Genomic DNA, 24,800 nt, shown 5'->3' with positions numbered 1-24,800 from the left:
ACCTAAAATGTTAAGTTTTTCGATGATTCAAAGTTATGTTTGACTTTTCTCGTTAAATTGTCTTTGATAAAATTTCTAAAGTGATGATAAGATAGTGCCTGCAACTTATTCAGAAGACAACAAAGGCGCAAATAACAATGTAAAAAGACTGTAAGTTTGAGTAAAACAAAATAAAACATCAAAGAATTTGCTCAAAATTCCCGCCATCGTTTGCCTGTTTTGAGGATTTTGCTAAGCAGCCAAACTACAAAGTACAAACTGAGAAACTCTCAGGTGATTTGTAAGATGCCGAGTACTTGTTTGTGGCTGGCTTTCATTTTCGTAGTTGTTGTATGTATATTTAATACCTATACAGGTTTATAAATTATCCGATTTTCGACATTTCCCACTAACTCAATAAAATACAATAAAATATAATATAATAACTAAAACTAACTAACTAAATAAGACAATAATTCAAAACAATAACAAATTAGCAGCTTTCCAAATACAATTATCCCTCCCCACATATTGTCCCTCTTCTCCACTCAACCTTCTTCATCCATTCGATCCCTCTTCCGTCCTCATTCAACATTTCTTCTCTACTTTCCTCTCTCTCTCTCAATTCTACGCATTCATTCAACATATGTTCTATCGTCTCCTTTTTTTCTCCACACATCCTGCACACTCTAATCCTATCCTCATTCCAATATTTATTCTCTCTCTCCTCATTTCCACACCTAAATCTTGCTATTATCACTCTCTCCTTTCTACTCTCTCTTCCTAGGTACTTTGGTAGTTCTTCCGTTATTATTTTTTCATACTTCCCATTGTACCTAGATTCCCTAATTCTCGTTCTTCTTTCCTGCACTTGCACATCTCTGTCTCTCTGCACCAATTCATATGTCATTGCTCTGCCTCCCTCTCGCATTCTTTCTATCTCCGCTCCTGCATACCCATTTCTTTCGAAATATGCCTCCCTCTCTTTCCATACCCCTTTTCCTATTTCTTTCCTTTTTTCTTTCAGACACTCTTGCAAAATTCTACACTCTCCTCTCTCTATCAACCTCTCCTCAAATCTTATTGCTCTCTTTCCTGCTTCTATTCTTATTCCATCCCTTTTTGTTTCCTCCATCACTATATAGCCCGGTGTCTCTCTATCTACTCCTAGCACCCATTTCAAATATTTTCCTTGCACCCCTTCCAACCCTTCTTGCTCTCTCCATCCCCATATTTCCGCTCCATACATCATCACGCTTTTCACCAGACTATCAAACATCATTATTCTCCTTCTAAAGTCATGTCCAAATTTTCTCTCTCCTATCCCCCATACCGCTCCTATTATCTTATTCGCTTTTTTCACTAACTCTCTCACATGTGCTGCTGCTGTGTTTCTTTCATTCATCACATAACCTAAATACTTAAATTCTTTCACTTCTTCAATTTTATCCTTTTCCCATCTCCACTCATTTATTTTTCTCCTACCACCCCCCTTTCTAAACACCATCATCTTGGATTTCTCTACATTCACCGTCAACTTTTTCCTCCTCATATATTTCTCCATGTTTCCCAACATTTCTTTCATACCTTTCTCCTCTTTCGCTAGCACCACCAAGTCATCCGCGTATGCCAAAGACCACACTTTTTCTTTGCCCACCACGACCCCCCCTGCCTGCCCCTTCCTGAACATCTCCTCTATATCTCCTATAAACGCTGCAAACAGGCTGGGGCTTAGTGGACAACCTTGTCTTACTCCCTTATACGTCTTGAAACATTCACTCACTCTTCCATCCACTCTCACTCTATTTATCGTCTCTTCATATATCTCTTCTATTTTTGTTACCAGATGCTCATTTATCCCTTTCTTTCTCAAGTATTCCCACAGTAAGTCTCTTTCCACATTATCAAAAGCCGCCTTCAGGTCTACAAAAAATGCATATATCTTGCTACCCCTCTTTTTTATCTCATTTCCTATTATATGATTCAAGATATATACGTTGTCCATAGTCCCTCTACCTTTCCTAAATCCCGCCTGCCCGTCTGGTAACGCACCCCGCTCATTCATTTCCTTCATCAGTCTTTCTTCCACAATCATCGCGTATACCTTATATGCCGTATTAAGGAGCGTGATCCCCCTGTAATTGCTGGCTGTATCCTTTTCTCCTTTCTTATATATGGGGCATATTATCTCCTTCTTCCACTCCTGGGGGAAGCCCTCTCCCTTCCACACTCCATTCATTATCTCTAACAACCTATCAACTTCCCTTTCAGTTCCATATATCCACGATTCGTTCTGTATACCGTCCCTCCCCGGTGCCTTTTTCCTTTTCAGTTTTCTTAGTTGTTGCTCTAATTCTTCTCTTGTTATCTCTTCTATTTCTCCCACTCTGTATTGTCTCTTTTCCTTTTCTTGTCTGTTTTCCTCACCCCCCAACAACTCACTGAAGTACTTTCTCCATTCCTCCATAGTAATTCTATCACTCACTATTTCTCCTTTTTTCTTTCTTTCCCTATTTATGTATCTCCACACCTCTTCTTCCGTCTTTATACCTTTCATCTTCATTTCTTCTTCCATCCGTTTCTTTTCCTTCTTCTCTTTGCATACTAATTTGTACCTCTTGCGTGCTCTCTTGTACTCTTCCTTCGTTGCTTTTTCTTTTTTCCAATTTCTTAGTTTCTTTCTTGCTGCTTGCTTCCCTTCCCTGCATTCTTTATCCCACCACTCGTTTTTCCACAGCCCCATCTTCTCTCTTATCTCTATCTCTTTTTTTTTCTGTTGCATTTTTTACGTTCTCGCTCAGCTCCTTCACTTTTTCGTTTATTTCTCCTTCTTCGTATTTTGCCTCCCTAAGTCTTGCTCTATACTTTTCTTTTCCTTCTTCCGTCCAAATATTCTTCACAATTTTTTTTTTAACATCCTTCATACTTCTCTCTTTCTCTCTTCCTTTTGTCCTCACTTCCAATGGCATTTGATCCGACTCCACTCTTTCTCCCACCTTAAATTCTTCTATTTTATCCCATGCTTCTTCATTCACCATAACATAATCAATAACTGTCTCCCCTCTCGATCCAATATACGTGTACTCCCCTTTCTCGTCTCCTATGCAGTTTCCATTAAGTACGTCCCATCCTCTTTCTTCTACTAAGCTAACCAGTTCTCTCCCTTCTGCGTTTTCTATTCCATCTTTTGTTGGTCTTCTTTCTATTGTTGCTTGTTGTTCTTCCATCCGCCTTCCTTTTCCCCCAATTCTTGCATTAAAATCCCCCCCAATCACCAGAGTTCCTTCTTCCTGCTCTTTTACTCGCTCTTCTATTATTCTCTTCGTTTCTTTCATACTTCTGCTGTATATTGTTACAATTCTCCATTTTCTCTGTTTTCTTTTTACCGTTCTTTCCATAAACCCTCTTTCTTCTTTTACTCCAGATCCGTTTTCTTCTTTCAGTCCCTTTTTCACACCCATTATTATCCCACCTTTCGCTCTCCCTTTCTTGCTTTCCCTCTCTGCATATTGACACTTCCACTCAAACTCTCTCGGCATTCTCTTTTCCAATCTTTCCCAGCCTTTTTCTTCCACCCACGTTTCTACCAATCCCACTACGTCAAATTCTCCCAAATACTTCCAAAACTCATTCTCTTTATTTTTTATTCCCGCTACATTCCAGAATACTATTCTTATTTGCTCGTTTTCTCCTTTATTCCTCTCCATGTTCGTTTTCCCTTTTCTGCCCTGTCGTCTTTTTCTTACGCTCTTATTCAAAAATTTGCTGTATGTAACTTCCCGTTTTCTTCATCCCACCTAAAACCTTTTCCCTCTATCCATATCTTTTTATAACCCACTTTCACCCGCAGTCCTTTTTCTCGCTCTTCTTTGGCTAGCGTTCTTAATTTCTTCTGTGTCTCTCTCTCCTTTTTTGTCATATCATCTTCTATGTACACTCTCTTTCCTTTTTTTTCTCTTAGTTTCCTTTTATTTTCCATAACTTTCCGTTTTTCCCCCCAGCTCTCAAGTTCTGCCACAATCATTTTTCCTCCATTTATTTTATACATCTCTTTCACCCTTACTTCAACCTCTAATTCTGCCTTCATCCATTTTTCCAGTTTCTTCTCGTTCTCACATTCCTCTTCATCCAGTCCCGTTACGACAATATTCTTTTTTCTCACTCTTTTTTCCTGCTCTTCCATTTTCTCCTCCAATTTTGTCATTTTTTCTTTTAATTCCATCTTTTCTCTTTCCCATTTTTCTTCCTTTTCACGCATCATACTTTTCAGTTGTTCCAATTCCCGGCTCATCTTCCGATTCTCTTCCTTTATCTCCCCTACATCCTCCATAATTTTTTCCAACATCTTTTTCATTTCCTCATCCATTGCCTTTTTAACAGGTGATCTTTCCACTTTTTTACTTTTCCGAAATGGGTTAATCCTCTCTTCTGATTCTCGTCCTTCTTCTCTTTTCCTTTTGTGATCTTCGTCTCTCTCGCTTTCACTATCACTTTTTTTCATTCTACCTCGTTTTTACTTGCCGCTTATCTTATCGCGCGCCGTAAAACAGGTCCGCTCGCTTCGACTGCTCGAATCGGACTCCGGCTTTCATTTTCGTAAAGAATTTCTTCTTCTGCAACTTCTCGTGCGATCTTCTCGTTGGCGGCCAAGATTGTGCTTATTCATTTCGAAACGCCCGAAATCGCGAAGGCGCTTCACAACGTTTACAAAGGTTCATGTTTTGGGAAGTATCTTTTGAGGAAACCTTTCACCGTAGATTTGCCGTGCTAGCTCTGAATGTCCATGGACTTCGCCATACATCAAAACCATATCGGTTTTCTCGTTTCTCCAGATTGGTGAAAACCATTGTGATTTAAATTGAGGTTCTTGTCAAAGTGACTTAATTTTGAATAAACGATAACAAAAAAGTCTACTATGATTTTTTTGACCAATTTTTTTTATAAAATTCAGTGGCTCCCAAACTTTTTTTGAAAAACTATTAGCCCCCTTTTCTTGAAAAATATCAACATTTGTAAAAGGCATTATTGGGTCAATAGTTCCCTATTGTGGAGTTCTACCACTGGTTAAAATCCAGTCCCATCTGATTTCTCAACCGTAAGAAGTTCACAACGCTCGTCGATCTTAACCGTTCCAGCTTTACCATTAATTGCAACTTGTTTAATGTTCAATTCTTTACTATGCATAACTATCTGGGTCGTCGTTTGCTCTACGCGCGTCTCAACACTTACTTTACCTCTGAAGAGACCTGTGTCTAAATCAGGTAACAAATACACGTCGTAACCGACAGGAACCACGGATTTAGGTAGTCTGTATTTAAACATTTCTTCCGAATTTTCAACAACTGCTTTGTTTATTGTTTGTGTTGTTGTGAAGATCTTTTCTGGTTTTTCCGTTAATAGCGGCGCCGTTGTTGCAGTCCTCGTCCTAGTATTGGCTGCAGTACTCGCAGTAGTTTTGGTTGAAACACTTGCAGGAACTGAAGCTGTAGTATTTGACAGTTCATCAGTTCCGTTTACATTTTTTTGCTTGAGTTGAGACTCTAACTCGGCATTACGCAATCCTAAGATAACAGTCGCTATTCCTATGCCTGCAGTAGTTGCAATAAAAAGCACAAGCACTTTGTGACTCCAAATCGTCAATAAACAACCCATGGGGTGTCGAGCGAACTTGTTGCGCTTATTTCTGTACGTTTATCTTTTTTTCTTTATGTTTTACATTACGTAATTCATAAATTACAGCTATAACATTACAAAATTATCACTCATTAAAAATATGTACAAATTGACAAATAAATCCGCCAACTATTTTTTATTTTACATAAGTAGGTATTGCAGAAGTGTTTAATTAAAATTATTACCTACTCTTCTTCAGTCATTTTTCAACGTAGACTTTACAGTTAGGACACGAAAAAATAAATTTGGATTAGTTACTTCACTTTCATTTTATTTACGTACAATTTGTTTACTTAAAAATACAAAGTATAAATCAATTATGAGCAATTTACACAATCTATCTACAAAGGTACTGTGTCATTAGATGTACGAAAATCTTTGTTTTCTACGATCCAGTCTTCCACCTCTTTTTTATGTTTGTTCAACCATTTGATGTTGTTGGTGACAGCCTCAAGTGCTTGTCGTCTCGCTGATTCTCCTGCCCCAGCCTCTGGATATTTGGCAAAGAAGTATTGCATCTAGAAATAGACATCAAGTAAAATTAAATTTGTCAATAAAATAATTAGTTGTACCTCATCAACTTTGAGGTCTGTTGAAAATCTGCCAGTTATGCTTGGAATCAATCGCCCTAAATATCGATCGTTCAAAGTAAATCTATCGACCAGATAGGACCAATTCTCTCTGAAAATATGTCTCAGCATGTGTCACTTTGTTTACTTTATGCATACCGGACGTAATCCCAAACAATCGGTCTTCCAACAGGATTGGCGGAGATATATTGCAGCAGAGTAAAATAGTCTTGACTTCTGACGTACATTTCATCTTTGGCTAATTCGATCAATCTGAAATGACAAAACGTGAGCAAAAACAAAACCAGAAGTAGAACTAAATAGGTACTTTATTAAGAGGGAAGGAATTCGAATATTGGCCAAGCCGTTCATAAGTTTCAGTTTCTCGTTGGCGTCCGATTCTTGGGCAAATACTTCGAACAGTTTGTTCCAGGTACTTTCATCTGCAGTTACCATCCCTGTAACACACACAAATCAACCATTTCTATCATGGTACGTCATACACCAACGCACCGTATCTGTAAATGATGCTTCTCAAATTAGGTGAGATATCTAGTGAAGTGTCAGAAATCCAGTCGTTAAATTGGGTTTTGGCTTGCTCCAAAGCGTCATTGTAGTCTAGAGCACACGCCAGACTTAAAATGGCGACTCGTGCTAACCTAAAAACAAGAATTATTTTTATCCAAAAGTACAAGTTTGAGTGGTTACTTTTTCATGTCTTCTTCGTTGGCGTCCGTGTCGTCCCATGTGAGTTCGTCGTATGCGGGCTTTAGCAGATTGATTATGTACGTCTGAAATATAGGAAAGAAAATAAATATTTGCCATAAATGGAGGTAATGGTCATTTCGTGTAAAAACAAGCAGAAAAAGGATTTTGGAATTCAAGGTCACGGATTGGCATGTGACAAATGAATCTTTTGATCATCCTTTTTACATTTTCAAAATGGTAAACATTATTGAAAATTCGTCAGTCGATGTGTTTTTAATCAACATTTATATCGTAGTTGTTATTATTATTGTATTATGCGTTATCTATAATCTGTCTCAATTCTAAATTTCCACCACCTGTTGAATTATGTTGGCAAAATAAAAATATTTCTAAATTGGGGATTGTTATAACCAAAGTTGGCAACATAATTAATTTAAAGTAAAGTGTTTCGAAGACATAAAAAAGGTTGGCACCCGAGTTAAGTAACAGACAAATTGATGGAAAAGTAGGAAATAATTTTTGGGGCAAGTACAAAATTCTAATAATAATAATAATAATAATACGTATATGTGATTTATCAAAATTTGGCCTCTTTTCGATTTATAAATTATTAAATTTGACATTTGACATCTCGCATTTGTAATTTTGCAATTTTCGTTGTTTATCACTTTTCAAAGTGTCAATTACGGTGTTCTGCAGTATTAATTAAAACAGCAAGGGTTTTTGCAGGACTACCTCGTGGAGGACGTTGGTTATTTTTTGTATTTTTTAAAAATTTTAAATTACATTCCTCGAAGGTTCCTAAGCAACCAGTTAACAACATATATTTTGTTAATGGTATGGGTAGGTACACTATGTAAAGTCCAATTTTTTTTTAAACAATTGTCAATATAAAATGCCCTTAAAGACCAGACTGTACCACCCTTAAACCTTTGACACAGTAGAGAAAGAATTGTATCTATTCTGTGCCTTTGGTTTCGGAACACTGTATCGTAAAATCTCCCTCGATTAGGTTTGAGGTTATGCCAGTAATTTTCAAATGTCAGAAAAGTTTAAGGTGTAAACAAATTTTATACAAAAAAACAAGAAATAAAGACGACAATGACACTGAAAAACGCAACTGAACATATACGGCTAAACAGGAAAATTGGAATTTATTTTTTTGTTCGATACTGTCAGAATTTGAGAATTTTCTTCTGTGTGAACGGATTTTGATAAGTGTCACAACTTGTCAAAACGAAACGTCAAGCTAACCTTTAAGGGGCTCGTCGAATAAAAAAAACGTTGTATTCAACTCGTTCTTGTGTAAATTGGGCTTTTTTTGGCACTCATGCCAAAAAAAAAACAATTTACACACGAACTCGTTAAATAATAGTATATTAAACGACAAGTTTCATAAGACCAGTCTTGAAGCACGAATTCAAGATTAAAAAATGAGTGGCGTAGTCACGAGTTATTTTAAAGCATGAGTGCTTCAAGGTCTTATGAAACGAGTTTTTTTATACCATTTTTTGTAATTTGCCCTTTTTAAGCTGTTTTTAAACAAAAATGATTACTTTCCTCGATTTAGGCATTTTTGTTTACGTGTTGATTCTGTGATTTAAGCTAAAATTTTGTGAAAATAGCAAGTTTATTTTCGAGTAGTGAATACATACAGAGTGATCAACAAGAATCCAAATCAGAGCAAGCGTTGCAAATTATCGGTCACGTCGTAGCAGAATCATACGCAAATAAGCGTTCAAAGCATGGCCGTAGACAATTTGTGGTCTCAAACGCTAGTTTATAATAAATCATACCTCATGAATTTTAGACGTTGGAATTATAATTGTGCATTTTATTATTATTATAAGATAAGGGAAACAATTTGTAAGATAAATAAGAGCAACATTTTACATTTGTAAGAGTAAGTAAATTATCAGCTTTATTGCCAAACGCGACGCCACTGGTACGGAGATGTTTCGTTTAAATGTCACATTTCAAAATTCAAGGTTGTTGTTGTTGACAATTTAAGTGATTTAACCTAAAAAACAAATCTTCGATTTCGGAAATATTTACAGACGTTTATTGGAATTGTAAGCAATAATTATCCCAGAATAAATTGTAAAATGGGTTTTACCATTAAAGAGAAGGCATTTTTATTAGATTATTTTCGAAAGAGGGTGAAACAAGAAAGTGAAGACTAGCCTTACTTTGTACCCCCTTACACTGAAGAATTTCAAGCCAAATGTCTGAACCTGATGGTATTGGTTATTAACAAGTTTATCAATGTCTTAAAATTATAATGCCTAATTTTAGTGAATCATAATCCATCATTAAGAAGAAGTCAGGTCAGTCCTTAGTTCAAATTTTAGAAATGGTGCAAAATGTTCGACAAATTATCAACTTCCATAAGGCATTTAAGACTGCAAATTAAATTGAGTTATGGCACTTATTGCAAAAATTTTGAAGGAGGCTATTAATTTGTTTCCCTTGTGTGTTGCAAGAAATAAAACCCACACATTACCTTAAAGAAATTTTCACCATAAATGAATTTTGGCAGTCCATTTCACCTGACAGCTTCATAAGTGTTTTTGGAAAATATGAGAGGCGAGTTTGACTCTTTCTGGACCACAATGGAGAACATTTGGAGCAGTTTTTGTGAAAACTTATTTTTTGACCTTGGAATAATTTAAATGTTTTAATTAAACTGCTAGAAAAGATACGAGTAAGTTCTCAATTAACCAAAAATGTGAGAATAATAACTTTAGCACTTTTGTTACAGAAAACAACAAAACAAAGAATTCTGAAAAATAATTACTTTTAAAATTTTGTAACCAAAGATTACGTGCCTTATGAAGGAATTTTATGTAACTGTGTGTTTTTTCCTTAATCAGTAATAAATAATAATTAATAATAACTTCCTTTTAAATCCATTATTCATGAATTACAAACAATTTATAAAGGCAATTAATAATAGATTTTTGAGAGGTAGGCAACCAACAAAACGAGTGCACAGCAATTATATAAAAGTGTCTGATTAGTATACGACGTACGTTTCGATAAAATAAAAGATGAGGTAGCACTCTTGATTTGGTTTCTTGTTGATCACTCTGTAGATATTGTGTTGGTGTATGGTGAAGGGTCGGGAGTGCTCCTCGGGTCTAGAGAATTTCCGTGAAAATTTTCATTTCCCGTTTTTTTTCCCGATTTTCCAATGACTGTTAAACGAAACACTTACCTTGAATTCCGAATGATACTGCGACGTTTCCATGTAGTTCGCGATCTGTGTCAGTTTCGACGATGCGACACTCCACGGGACATAGTTCGTCTCGTCGACTAAATATTTAGTAAGACTTAAGGGGATTTTGTAGGTCAATTCCCCCGATTCGGCAATACTGAAACTTTCTTCCAACAAATGAGCCTTGTCGGCAACAGAGAGATCTTTAATATTTTGCGAAAGAGTGTTCCAGTCATCTTCAACATAATTAACTCTGTAATAACCAATCTGATTAGGATTAAACTTGATCCATTTAGCACCGGCGGGTTTTTCGACTACCACTAAAATTAGAACGACCTAAATGTTGCTACGAAGCGTCTTTAAATTTGTACAAAATCGACATAAAACAAAGCTCTTACGTTCGTCTTGGTCATATTTGAACCAGTGTATCTGGTCCGAGGGCCCCAAGTCAGTAATGTACGTAACAGGGACGTTCCATTTGTAGCTGCAACCGAAAAATAGTGATTTTGTATTGAAATCATGTCCACGGTGTTACTTGAGAGGAGATCTTTTCTGCGTCGCCGCCGATTCGTAGTCTTTCAAAAATCGTTTTTGCCTAAAAGTGTATTTGTTGCCGTCGACTGTAGCGTCAAGAATAGGATATCCCATTTGTACAGTGAACGTGTCCATAAATTCAGTTATATTCAACTTGTCACCGACAACCTTTTGGATTTCGTCCCACAGGTCTTGAGTGATCGCGTTACCATACTGGTGCTCCTTCAGATAATTAGTCACGCCGTTTTGGAAGTTGTCGGGGTTGACCACCGACTCCAGCATCCTCAAGACGGAAGCTCCCTGCACAAAACCAAAAGTGAGATGGTGCTACAGCGCGACGACAACAGCTTGGCACATGGCTGATGGATGCGTAGTGGACTGAATCCCTCCCACTAGCGAAGTGCACTCTCTCGTTTTCCCTTCGGCGCATTTCATGTGCCAAGCTGTTTTTGTCAAGTAAAATCTACCTTATTGTAGGAAACTGAATCGAATACTTCTGTGATTTGGTCAGGTGTTTGTACTGTTTGGATTATAGGATGCGAGGCCTGGGTTGCGTCCAGCGACAGAATCGAATGAAGGGTACTCGTCAAGAACTGGTCTAACTACAAAAAGATTGTGTATTTGATGAATTTGTACTCGCATTGTGATAAAGTACCATTTGCCATGACGGTTCTGCTGCTGAGACACCTTTGACCGCTATGTATGTGGCAAAACCTTCGTTGAGCCAAAGGTTGTTCCACCAGTCCATCGTAACTAAATCATAGAAAAAAAACAAATTAAAAAAACCAATCGATCAAAAAAATTTGTTTTGCTACCAAAAAGCCTCAAGAAAAAAAAAGAGTGTGTGCTTAAGACCGCAGGACTGACGATTTGAGCGTGACGATTTTAGCGTGTCGCGTGACGATTTTAGCGTGTCGCGTGACGATTTTAGCGTGTCCCGTGACTATTTTAGCGTGTCGCAGGAAATTAATTCACTGCCCGTGTGGTGCGCCTACAGAAGGTTTCACTTCAAGGTTCGACCCTGACGGATTTGAGCGTGACGATTTAAGCGTGTCGCGTGACGATTTTAGCGTAAAGATTTTTTTCATTTCAAAAATTGCTAATAAATATCTTACCTAAATTGCCAAACCAACTGTGCGCTAGTTCGTGCGCCACGACCTCGGCGACTCTTTGTTTGTTCGAGACCGAGTGCGTCTTGGGATCGTACAGAAGAGCAGTTTCTCTGTAAGTGACAAGTCCCCAATGTTCCATCGCCCCAGATACGAAATCAGGAATGGCCACCATATCTGTAAAACTCCGTGTATTGCTCGATCTGTACTGTAAGTTCTTATTACCAACCTAGCTTTGGTAACGGATAAGGTATGTTAAAATATTTTATGTAATATTCAATCGATAGTTTTCCAACTGTGCCGGCGTAGTTAGTCTTGTCCAGCTGGTCGGAACTTGCGTAAACTCTAAAAGGAACATCGGTACCGCCATTATCGAATGATGTAGCGGTATGTTTGAAATCGGATACTATAAAACATGACAGGTACGTTGACATCGCTACGGTTTCGTCGAAATGGACCATAACGCCTTCAGGTACTTCCTCTTCATCCTGTGATCGTTCGATTTATTTCGTGGACAAATTAGTTTCGAAACTTACGGGTTCTTGTGGATAATTTGATAAAGCTATGTACTCGGAATCTTTGGGTTTCAAGAGGTGCACTTTGTAAGTTGCTTTTAAGTTAGGTTCGTCGAAGCACGGATAGGCTTGACGCGCGTAGGTTGGTTCGAATTTGGATGTTGCCATGTATCTAAAAAGACACCGATGATTATTATGGGTTGTAAAAGTGATATTACAACAGAAACATTTTTTAAACAAAATAAATTATATTTATCAAATCCCGTGGGATAAATGATACTTATCCCACTAATTTTGAGTGGGATAAGAACTTCATTACCTCACGCATTTTCATTACCCCACTCAGTGAAGTAATGAGTTTCATTACCGCACTCAGTGGGATAAATGAGTTTCATTACCTCACACAGTGGGATAAGTAAATTCTTATCCTACTGAGTGCGGTAATGAAACTCATTTATTTCACTGGCGAAAATCAATAGATAAGATTTATTTTTTTAATTTCGGGCTAACGCCCTCGTCATCTGCAATCTTCCCACTCGAGTCCTGTAATATTGCTTTTATCCCACTAATTATGTAAATAACTATTACCAGTAGATCCATTTCATACCGTTCGTATTCAGATTCATATTAACATTTAAATTTACTGTTTTGGTAAAGTGGGGGAATTCCGATCACCTGAAAACTGAGAAAACCGGGAAACGAACTTGACTTGGTTAGTACTGGTGTTTGGAGAAACTCATCTGAAACTTTTTTATGCAGTTGCGAAGCCATAGATAGAGACTATGCGATGGTCCTGGTCGTTCTTTCATTTTTCTTTTTTCAAAGTGGCAACCCGTATTTTTTTCTGGACATTTGGATAGATGATCGGAAAATGTTTCTTTTAAAGAAATAAAATTTGGCACAAGTTTTTTTCGAAAAAGTAAAGGAAAAAGAAAATAATTCCAATTAGGTACATATTCCAAATTTGTTTGTCTCCTTTTACATACATTTTGTTGTTTTTTTTTTGTATGTTGGTTACGAACAGGTCATCGCAATTACGCACTAGTCGGGAGAATTTGGATTTAAACATTTACTTCATAAACATTTTAATTTCAATATTTTAATGTTTCGACATATTGATAAGAGTTTGTTAGATAATCACTACAATTTGTTCTATTTGTTGTAAATAAATATTTTATCGCATCGGCGAGTTTTAATTCAGCTGATCTGTATTATCCGACTTTATCCTAAATCATTTCACAAAAACATTAATCTTTAGTGCAATTTTATGATGCAACCAATGAAAAATGGGAAAAGGGTGTGATTTCAAAGATATTAAATAAAGAAATACAATAAATAAATATCAAAATTTTTAATACTATGTATTTCATTGGAGAATTTTTAAGTTGCTTCTTGGTTCTAATGTTTAATTATTTAATCGAGTTCTCCATCTATTTGTGTATTTCAATATTAATAAAACTGATCAAAAGTGCTCCACTGTATGTGCTTTTGGACATTTTTTCGAAGCTCTGATTCTTTTGCAAAATCATACCATTTACATGATAACGTGCGATCGAATAAAAAAAAATCTAGTTACCTGGATTGTGCTATTCTGATACTTTGATTGGTTCAAACCACCATTTTCGCTTACTCTGATTTTTTTTATTCGATCGCACGGTACATTAAAATTCCAAGGAGTCATTTGTTTTCGAGTTATGACGTCATCGATAGTTTTTTTTAAATGGAAACCCTCTATTTTTTTCTTGATTCTAATAGCCCTTTTAATTGTCTAAATGACAGTATAAAAATTTTGTTATCTTACATAAGGAAACTTTTGAGAAAAAAAAAATTATAAAGTAAACAAGTGAATGAATGAATTTATTCCATACTTTTGCCGCTCACTGTATAGTAATAAAAATATTTTACCCAATCAAAAGATAACATTTTTATGACCGTAATTCAAATTTAATTTCATACCCATACAATAAATAAATAAATAAATAGTACTATTTATTAATTGTGTAAGCAATATAAGTAATTGTATAATTAAGTTGGCGAAACAGCTTAGCAGTATGTTGTTAAATAGTCATTAATATATCAGGTAAAAATGTAAAAAAAATCAATCTTCTTTTTTGTAGAAGATATGGACTATTTGTTACACTAAATGTGGCAACATTTGAAAACATTCTATGTATCCCAATATGTAGTCTGTAAATATTTCATTTTTGTTGTATGTACGAGTACTGTAGTCAATTTGGTTGTAGGCCGTAAAATTTTATTGGATATTATGAGCGATTAACGGGCACAATGGTTGGGTTTGAAAAGGTTGGGAAGCAGCGCGTGCCGTTTGCCGTACAATGCAAATATACCAAATGTACAATACAAAATACAACCCTGCTTAAAATATTACCTGCTAGTGGTAAACTAGGATTTATAAGCCCCGCAAGATCTTTAACTTAAAGTACCATAAAATTTTACGACCTACAACCAAATTGAAACTACAGTATGTATGTATGGAAATAAGAAAGAAAAATCAAAGCCATGTTGCCATGCGTTATTTGAGCCAAAACGGACATAAAATCACTTCTTAGAAATGCTGGAAATAATGAGAAAATAATTGCAAACCTGATCACAATAATTCAGAATTATTATAGGATTGGCTATAAAAAATAAATAGTCAAAATCTTTTTTAATATTTAAAATAAACGAGATCAAAGCTGCACCTTTTGAGCCCCCATATCTTCAAATCTAAAAGATATAGATTTTTTTTATTATTTCTCTCATAATTCTCTAACATAATTTGACATTGCCCCACTGAGTTGTTCCGCGAATTTTGGGGCACCCACAATAATGCTTGTTAAAAAAACAAAAAATACAGTCGGACCACTTCATTATTTTTAAATAAAACAAATTATATTTTTAAAGGAAAATTAGAAAATTTTATAAATGCAAAATAATTTAAATTCATTTGTATATTTGACAATCGTTTCAAAACTTACTCTCTTTTTTTGAGATAATTACATATTTACTTCAAGTGCATATTATAACAAAAAAAATACATATTATGGTGTTTACTCGTAATATAAAAATAGCGAAAAAAAAAACAAGAAACAGTTTTATTTGGAACGTAAATAATTTATTTCTGGGGACGAAGTTGAATATTTTGAGGCACTGTGCTACACTGGGAAAGCCACATTTGCCCCTTAGGCAATTGAAGACAAAGAGCAAAGATTATAATTAGTACTCTAAAACTCGAGGTTTCAACATGAGAATTTGTTTGTAAATAAAAAAAAATTTGAACATGCAAACACATTGAGATACAAAAAATTTCTAAATTGCCAAGTTGCTAAATTATTTGATTACAATTCCGTGGCAGAGCGGAATTTGGTGGAAAAGCAAATTCTAACTGTTTGATCTAGAATCGAGACAAATGTAATTGAAAATCTCCTTCCACCTAGGAAAAACACGAAAAACTCAAGAGTTAAAATAAGCTGCCACTGTCCTTCATAACATTATAATTTATGAGCAGCGATAATAGTATATTATGCAATGAGCATTTAATGTTGACTATTAAGACATGAGTATGAGAATTACCGCACGAGCCGTAGGCGAGTGTCGTAATGAATGCGAGTGTCTCAATAGTCATTAAATGTGAGTTGCATACACTATTTTTTCTATGACCGGGTAAACAGTAACTATCAACTGTCAAAATTGATAAATTTTAGATCTGTCAGATGCTCATGGCAATATTTGATATTGACAGCATATTGTCGTGATGTTGCATTTCTATTGGTTATAAACTCGTACCGTAATGAATCTCATTAAAATACAGAGAGTAAATGTCTAATAAATCAATTAAAGTACAAGAGTAGAAAATAAATAGTATCTTATGCAACTAGAGCGTAATGTTGGCTATTACGTGCGAGTAGAATACGATAAAATTGAGTGATTCAAAATTATTATGGATAAGTATGGCAACTATGTACTAAAATTTATGTAGCAACTCTGTAGATAGGATAGAGTTGACATTTCTTTGACAGTTCATAGTCACGCAATTTTGAAAATTGACAAGTCAATGTGTAATGATATAAAAAAATCAAATGCACGCTAATGAAATGTCATACAAATCAACCAATCTCAACTCTACCCCAACCACACAGTTACCACATAAAATTTCGTACATAGTTGCCATACTTATCTACGATAATCATTTTGAATCACCCAATACTTTGTCTACGACAATTCCAAAAAAACTTAGCCAAAAATTCACAGAATTAGAAAATCAATTAAGCCATTCAATTCAGAGGTCAAAAAAAACAATGAATTAAAGAAAAAATAAATTTCAATAATTGATTGAATGATTCACCAGCGCTTTTATTCTAATTCTCAATAAATGATTCCTGAAATTACAGAAAAGCACTGGATTTTCAAAAAAGATTAACTGTTTACATTAAAACATTACCTACTATCAATAAAAAAAATAAAAAAAACACGGAAGTTTCATTACTATTACTATTTCTATCTGCAACGCTTTCTACAACATCTCCTTCACTATCACAATTAACAGCATTGTATTTACGCTCATTTAACATTTAATGTTTAAGTTTATTTCCAATTTTGGAGGAGAATTACCGTTTGCTGTGCCACAACATCATACAATAACATTTTTGGATTTTTGTGGTTAGAAAAATTCTTATTCACTTCAGCTTTCAATATGTCAGATTCAGAATTTGTTAAAATTTGAGTTAGGAATTTCAAATTGTTTAGCTAGTTTACTTTATCTGCCGCTCGTCAGCGGAGATAATAACTTTATATGCCGCTCGTCAGCTCATTAGATGCCATGGCAATGAAGTGACACTTTAGTATTATCAATCAAGCAGTATAATGTCATATTTTACGGACGTTTGAAGAAAATAGCTATTTTCAATACAAGTGAGCAAAGTAGTGCGTTTAATCACGAGTACGGAAGTTGGGTGTCTGAGCCGAAGGCGAGGACCCCAACCGCTAGAGTGATTAAATGCACGTTTGCTCATCTGATTTTTTCCATGATCATAAAATAGAGTTACGAAATTGAAATTTCGCATTTTTTTGACACTTTTTGAATTTTGAGTTAATTGCAGGACCTGTGTATTTAAATCATCGCTTTCACCTGCTGCCTACCCCTTTTATGCTGCAAATCACTATTTTTTAATGTAAATAAATCAAAATGACAAAAACATGACGAGAGTAAAAAATTAGGTTATATTAACGTAAACTATTTTTAATAACTGTTAAAATCACTAAACAATAACTTCTACAAAATTAGCCCAACAGGGAACTCACGAAAACAGTTTTTTCGCAACAAAACGTGGATCAACAAAATTCCAAACAAAAGAGGTTGAGGTTATGTTGTTAGGCTTTGCGTGTTTGTTATTGGTTTACTGATTTTAGTTTAATCAGTAATACCAACACATAATGCATTTAGCATGAATTTTTCCAAAAGTTAACCCCAGTTTCACGTTTTTCGTCAATTGAAATCTAAATAACAGGTTACAAATTTAAATAAGTCAAAAATACGACAAGCTTTAGTTACTAATATAATATTCAGAAAATATTTTAAAAACAGATTTAACAAACTTTCAGTAGAACATATTTGGCGCCTTCTATCCACAAACTCTCAAAACATTCACTTTGCTCACTAGTGAGAAAATATTATTTCCTCACTAGTGATTCAATTGCCATCTTTGCTAACTATTTTCGGTGAACAGAAACCACTAAAACCCAATGATCATGGAAAAATAATTCATTTGCAACGTTTCTACGAAATTTTTCCTACAATAGTTTATGATTATCCTGGACATTGTATCAACCTGGTCCTTTAATGAAATTTTCACATCCAAAGGCCTCAACTGCCGTTACAATTCTTGGACATACCATATTATTTCAGCTAGCTACATTTTTACAGTTTTCTAATCGCGTTCATTATCTTTCTCCCGAGGAGTTTCTTTACACTTTCTCTCAAAGATCACGATACACTCAAAGATTAGAAAAATTTAGCAACGCTGAAGAACCTTTAAGACGATCAATTTTAAACCAATAAATATTAACAAGGTGAAAGAAGTCTACTCATTGCAGTGATTTCTGTCAGCAAGTGATTAAAAGTTATGTAACGTAATCTTGACAACTAGGTACACCTGCGGCTTAGTTTGCATTAAAAATTATGACAAATTAACACCGCTATCGTTATGTATGCATTGCTTACATTATTACTTAACACAGGTTTATCCGTTTTTTCACAAAAATAATTGGATAAAATTGCGGAAAACGACTTTGAAATGGAAAAAAATTAATTGATTGAAACTGAAAGTGAAATTTAATCGGCTGATTGTGACGTAACTAATAATTAAGTATAAAATATCTGCGTACTTCAGTAAGCAATTATCTCTGGAGTATTTAACGGTTTCGTTTTTGATTTTCTCTTGGTAAAATAATCGAAAGAGTCGTACGCGAGAATTATTTAACAAAATGCTCCACCGATACACAACAATAACAATTTCCTCTGGCGTGACTCAGCCAGTGACTTTATAAAATCATAATTACTCGTTGAAAAACCTTCATGGTAAATCGCTCCGTTCTCACAATTACCTTGTTGTCCCGGTATCATTGTCTAATCGTTTGCTCCTGTACAATCCTACGATTTTATCCAGCATACTTCCGTTGTACTTCAAATGCAGATTGTAAACACCAGGAGGGATTCCTCCTTGTGGCGTGATTAACAACACTTCTTCATTAGCATTCTCTTGCACATTCTCGATATGAAACACTTTCGAATCATTGAAATGCGTCAGCTGTACCGTATCGATAGTTAAATTTTTGCTGTGCAAAATAATGTCCTTCCGGTTGCTTGTCACGTTCACGGTGATATTAATCGCACCCTGAAAACTTCCAGATTCCAGATCCGGCTTCAAGATAACGTCGTAATGTAACGGTTTCGTGTCGTTCGGTAATCTCGCGTACAGATATTTCGGCGATTCTTTGAACTGAGTCTTGACGACGTTCCTGAGGGCCGAGTTGTACACTAGATGTTTTCCTATCAAGACTAGAGCGCCCAGCAGGCAGGCGCAAGCTATGGCCAGGAAGAGGCAACAACTCAGGAGCACTGCGAAGGTCTTTCTCGATTTGCGTCGCGGTTTTTCACTGTCACTGTATCGCGAATTTGTTGACATTTTATCTACGTTATTCATTCACAGTCTTGTATCACAGATTTGTTGGACATTTCACTCGAAAATAACAACACGTTTCTAAATTGCTCACGTGTTCGCGATGGTAGGGAGACCTCTATAGAGTACGTTACACTGCCTTCGATGCTGACCAAGTAAATGGACAAAAGATTCTTGTGCATTGGTAGTTGTTGAACATTGTTGTGCACGTGTTTGTTTAATATTCACAAAAAATTCCACCATGAAAGTTACATGTTCCAGCAGTTAACTTCATTTTCTCTTCACTCCAGGATAACTTCACACTCTTGTTTCCGACTGAATCTTATTGTTAGAATTGCAAATTGTAAAATAGAATTTGGAAAGAAGTTTTCTCTCAGCGATTAAATCAAATTGATTGATTTCGTTTTCAAAATTTATCCCAATGGTTTAAATGTCGACCGATACGATTAAAATAAAATTCACATTTTACAAAAATGCGACGTTTGTCAGTCTCACACCGAATGTTTGAGTTATGTCACACAACACAATTATCGTCGTTGGGACACGATTTATGTATCTGTTTCACAGGCAGCAATAATGGCTATAATTGACTCTGTGATATACTGAGGTCGGAAAGAGTGTTAAATTGAATGAGATAAATGAAGCTCTAAATTTAATACTAAATGATAACAAAATATATCATTTGCAAATAGGCAGTAAACAACTGTTACGTTTTTAGAATCACAATAACAGAATAAACAAACACAATAAATATTGTAGATGAAAAAAAATATGCTGAGTGAAAAATAGGAAATTTCACCAAAAGTAATACAATTTCTTATACCGGGTGTCCCATCACTTGTGTCCCGTAGGAAAATGACTTTAAAACTAAATTATATTTATATGAAAGTATTGTAGATGCATAAATACTGTTCACCGCCACAAAAATTGGGTATTACTTTTTTGTTAAAATTAATTACCTAGGTACAGCAGGCAAAAAACTATCACTTTAAAAATTAAATTTTGTTCAATGCAGTTCAAATTTAGTATACGTTTTGAAAAAATGGTAGAGCAATAAAATCCGTGATTAGAATTTAATTAAAATGTTTTGATGTAAAGATATTTGGTTAAATTAATTTGGGCCGTTCTACTTTATGAAAATTTATTGCAGACGAAGATTTATGAGGGGTGGCAGTGTGTTTGACGTCGTAACACAGGCAGGTACCGCTGGAACCCTCTTGAATGGTCTTCGTACCATAAATTGCGGACAAGAATAATATCCACAAACTTAACTTTGTCTTCCATAAATTTTTATAAAGTAGAAGGACCCAAATTAAATTTACCAAATATCTTTACATCAAAACATTTTAATTAAATTCTAATTACGGATTTTATTTCTCTATAACTATTTCATAACGTATACTAAATCTGAACTGCATCGAACAAAATTTAATTTTTAAAGTGATAGTTTTTTGCTTGCTGTACCTAGGTAATTAATTTTAACAAAAAAGTAGTTTTAAAGTCATTTTCCTACGGGACACAAGTGATGGGACACCCGGTACAAATAGAAATTGATCTGATTGGTAGAAAGACCAGAGAAAATATCAAAATATGATGAAATTAATTTTAAAATCTATGTATCGAGAAAGTGCATTTGTTATGTTTTGTACTATTTAATTAGAATTTAATAAGCATAATAATTCGTGGTTAAAGATATTAGAAAGTAAATCTACAGATTACTGTTACTTACAAATTCCCAATAACTTATAAAGTAGAGTTAAGGGATTACACTACCTTGGCGCTTGGAAAAATAGGTATAATTTTTTTTGACGCGACTGTTAAATATACAGGGTGATTTTGAAAGTTGTGCAAATATTTTAACCAGTGATAGAACAACTCCACAATAGGTATTGACGGAGCCAATAATGGCTTATACAAATGTTGATATTTTTCGATAAAAAGAGGGTAAAAGTTTTTCAAAAAAAGTTTGGGACCCACTGAATTTTATGAAAAAATGGGTAAAAAAAAACATAGTAGACCTTTTTGTTGTCATTTAATTAAAAATTAAGTCACTTTGACAAGAACCTCAATTTAAATCACAAATGGCTTCACCAATCTGGAGAAAACAGATACGGTTTTGATCTATGGCGAAGCCCGTGGACATTCAGAGCTAGCACGGCAAATCTACGGCCAAAGATTTTTTCAAAGGATACTTCCCAATGCACGAACCTTTGTAAACGTTGTGCAGCATCTTCATGATTTCGGGCGTTTCGAAATGCATCAGCGCGATCTTGGCCGCCAACGAGAAGATCACATTTTAGTTGCAGACGAAGAAATTTTTCACGAAATTGAAAACCAGCCACGAACAAAGTACTCGGTGCCGTTCAGGAAAATCGTCAAAACAGAGGCATCCTGAATCGAATTGACATGACAAACGATGCCAGGCATTTTGAGCAACTTCTTTGATGTTTCATTTTATGTTTTTACGCACAATTACAGTCTTCTTACTTTGTTGTTTTCTGAATTGCAGGCACTATTTTATCATGACTACAAATTTTATCAAAAATTCATGATTAAACAAAAACTTTAAAGATAAAAAACAAACATAACCTCGAATGACAAAAAAACTTGACATTTTAGGTTGGTCAGGTCAGGTCAGGTCAGGTCGTAAAAACGGCCCGCCAAATTTGAAAATTTTCAGAAGCTCCCAAACAAAGTGATTCCTTTGATTCTCTTATAAACCATTAACATTTCTATAAAGCAAGTTGGATTATTTTGACTTGTTTTAACACGTAATACCTCAGATTAAAATATTTGCACAACTTTCAAAATCAGACTACATATACAGGGTGTCTCAGCTAAGACTTTCGAGCCTAATAACTCAGTATTTTCCAGCGGATTTTTGTGAAAATTAAAATGTAGATATTTTAGACGGTGAAGAATAAAATCCCATTAATGCAATCACCCAAGTCATTTTACGTAATTTTTACAAGCCTTTTTAAAATGTTGAATCAATTAGAATTTATATCAAAAAATTGATCGTCAATTAAAAATGCTGTAAGGAGAAACTCGTCCTTGAAAGATGTCTGGTTTGCAAGAAAAAAGAAAAAAACTGTGTTAAATGTGGCTGCAGATGTAAAACCATAGACGCGTATGAAACAAACGCGCACTATCGACGAATTTTGGTCACCCCTTTTCGCACAAATGCAGGTGACAAATTTGACGTTTATCTTGCTAACCTTACAAACACTTACAAAGTTAAAGATAACATTTGGACGTAATTTATTATACTGGATGCTTTAATTAAAACTAAAACACGATCGGGATATTTTAGCAAGGTAATTTACGAGTACATAGTTCACGTAGTTCACGTACGCTTCCTGTGTCTTCAAATAAATTGACGACCCTCTTAACCTTACATTTTGTAAAGCCTACATTTGGATAGTGTTCCACGAGAAAACGAACTGTCATTGAAGTTCTTACGACACTCTCCATAGACAAATTTTTTTTCCTTTTTCAACAATATTGAAACTTCTACCGCTGTAGTCTATTTTTAGAGCATTTTCAATAAATTTTCACAATTTGACGTTTCTAATAAAGCGCGCCCAATTTTGACAGACTTTAAAGGGTGTACAAAATGTTGCTTGGCAATTAATCTTCAATTGTTTCAAAAGGTAATTGCTCAAATACCTGCAAATTTTACATTAAATTTTTAACGACAAAATCTAATGTTTTCGTTGAATCAGACAAATGATTTACTTAATTGTTTGTGCAGACCTCTATTTTTAAATGTTTAATAATCTAATAATAATCGCGGATAATTTTCGATAAAGAAAACATGTGTTAAAATTACATTTTTTAACTTGAGGTAATTTTATTATTACTAATTGAACCTTCACGGTCTAAAATATCTGCATTTTAAATTTCATAAAAATCCGTTGGCAAATAACCGAGATATTAGGCTCGAAAGTCTTAACTGAGACACCTGTATAAATGTTTTTTTCACAAATTATTATATTTTTATGAACACATTAAAAAAAAACGAATATAAAAAATTTTTAAATGGGGGAGATATAAGTAGTCTCGTAGGACTTTTTTCCCCTTTTTCTTGTAAAAAAATGTAATGGCGAAAGTGTAGCGTAGGGAAACAAGTTTAAATTCTTTTTTGTAGAAATGACAGCTGTTTGAAAAAAACTCTAATTTTCACCAATATTTGGAGATTTAAAAATTTATAAAAAATGAACGCGGCATTCAATCAAAAAAATCTTAGATAATATTATAAAGAATACCTATGTGATAAAAATTTCATCAAAATCGGTTGAGTAGATCTCGAGAAAAACGCAAAAGAAAAAAAAGGACCGCGTTACTGTACATATTATAATGTAAATGTTTAAAATGTTTTGAAAAATTTTAATGTTTTTTTACATGTTTAAACGCTTAAAATATTCTCAAAAATATTAATATGTAATAAATCTAGCCAAAAGAAAAATAGTTATTTGTGTATCAAGGCCAAAAAGTGCATCTTTTTCGTCTGAGTTTTCTGGCCGCACGAATTACAAAGCAAGAGACAGTGAAAAGATTACAAAATTTATTTTGTATCTACCTTTTTCAAATAGGTAAATTTATTAATAATAGTTACATACCGGGACATTTTTTTAACTCTGAACATAGTCCATAGTGATTCCCTATGTTCAATTTTAAAAAACACAGATCAATGTGAGTTGCTATGCAACCAACTATACCGAACACCAGAGATTTTGAAATAATGTTAAAAATTGTTCGAATTGATGGAATTGGTCTATCATGTCTTGCAAACACTGGAAATGTCACGCACATTTCTAATGCTCTGATTGGCATAGAATAACTGCATTATGTGTATTTCTTCTTCAAACAACTTGACCATTTTGTTAAACTGTCAAGTACTTATTTTCGTTACCTTGGTAACGTGATTACATACATGCATTGACCTGTGTTTTTTAAAACTGAACATAGGGAATAAGTATGGGCTATGTTCAATGTTAAAAAAATGTCCCGGTATAATAATAATAATTTTATTGATGCATTAACAAAATGTTTTACATCAATCAGTTACAGATCATCAAAGTTACATTTAAAATAATCATCAATATCATTAATACATATTAACATTTTTTTAATAGTATGTATTTGTTATCAACTTGCCAACAAGACTCGAAATTTACTATTTGCAATACAATTATTTTCATTATTTATGATGACAGGACAATTATCGTTTTTGTCGGTTTCGTTGTTAACTTAGTAAACAGAGTTACTTTTCGTTCCCTTGTGAGTACGTAAAATTACCGTTTCCACCTAAAATA

At 34.6% G+C, this 24,800-nt stretch overlaps 1 protein-coding gene and 1 long non-coding RNA gene across 4 annotated transcripts in view; one reads left to right on the top strand and one right to left on the bottom strand.

Annotated features, from left to right (window-relative positions):
- Nucleotides 1–5,902: 5,902 nt before the first annotated feature.
- The window catches only part of LOC138136446 (glutamyl aminopeptidase), a 29,735-nt gene continuing 10,837 nt past the window's right edge, over nucleotides 5,903–24,800 (bottom strand). For 2 of the 3 annotated variants that reach the window (XM_069055642.1, XM_069055640.1), the window contains 14 exons: nucleotides 12,326–12,476; nucleotides 12,019–12,277; nucleotides 11,796–11,966; nucleotides 11,336–11,433; nucleotides 11,148–11,282; nucleotides 10,682–10,980; nucleotides 10,545–10,630; nucleotides 10,147–10,466; nucleotides 6,930–7,012; nucleotides 6,735–6,880; nucleotides 6,550–6,679; nucleotides 6,381–6,494; nucleotides 6,225–6,333; nucleotides 5,903–6,170 (listed from right to left, as the gene is read on the bottom strand). In XM_069055642.1, the coding sequence (XP_068911743.1) occupies nucleotides 5,994–6,170; nucleotides 6,225–6,333; nucleotides 6,381–6,494; nucleotides 6,550–6,679; nucleotides 6,735–6,880; nucleotides 6,930–7,012; nucleotides 10,147–10,466; nucleotides 10,545–10,630; nucleotides 10,682–10,980; nucleotides 11,148–11,282; nucleotides 11,336–11,433; nucleotides 11,796–11,966; nucleotides 12,019–12,277; nucleotides 12,326–12,476 (2,278 nt within the window). In that variant the 3' untranslated portion in view covers nucleotides 5,903–5,993. Of the gene's footprint in view, nucleotides 6,171–6,224; nucleotides 6,334–6,380; nucleotides 6,495–6,549; nucleotides 6,680–6,734; nucleotides 6,881–6,929; nucleotides 7,013–10,146; nucleotides 10,467–10,544; nucleotides 10,631–10,681; nucleotides 10,981–11,147; nucleotides 11,283–11,335; nucleotides 11,434–11,795; nucleotides 11,967–12,018; nucleotides 12,278–12,325; nucleotides 12,477–18,907; nucleotides 20,049–24,800 lie in introns of those variants that run through there. The other variant, XM_069055641.1, reaches the window with a different exon arrangement.
- Nucleotides 8,570–10,139, top strand: LOC138136447 (uncharacterized). The gene is made up of 3 exons (XR_011161293.1): nucleotides 8,570–9,169; nucleotides 9,225–9,633; nucleotides 9,691–10,139. It is a non-coding gene; the product is annotated as an uncharacterized lncRNA (long non-coding RNA).

The sequence above is a fragment of the Tenebrio molitor genome, chromosome 8, assembly GCF_963966145.1.
Source record: "Tenebrio molitor chromosome 8, icTenMoli1.1, whole genome shotgun sequence".
NCBI classification, from domain to species: Eukaryota; Metazoa; Arthropoda; class Insecta; order Coleoptera; family Tenebrionidae; genus Tenebrio; species Tenebrio molitor.
The sequence above is the reverse complement of the archived record's forward strand: the minus strand, read 5'-3'. Positions and strand labels throughout refer to the sequence as shown.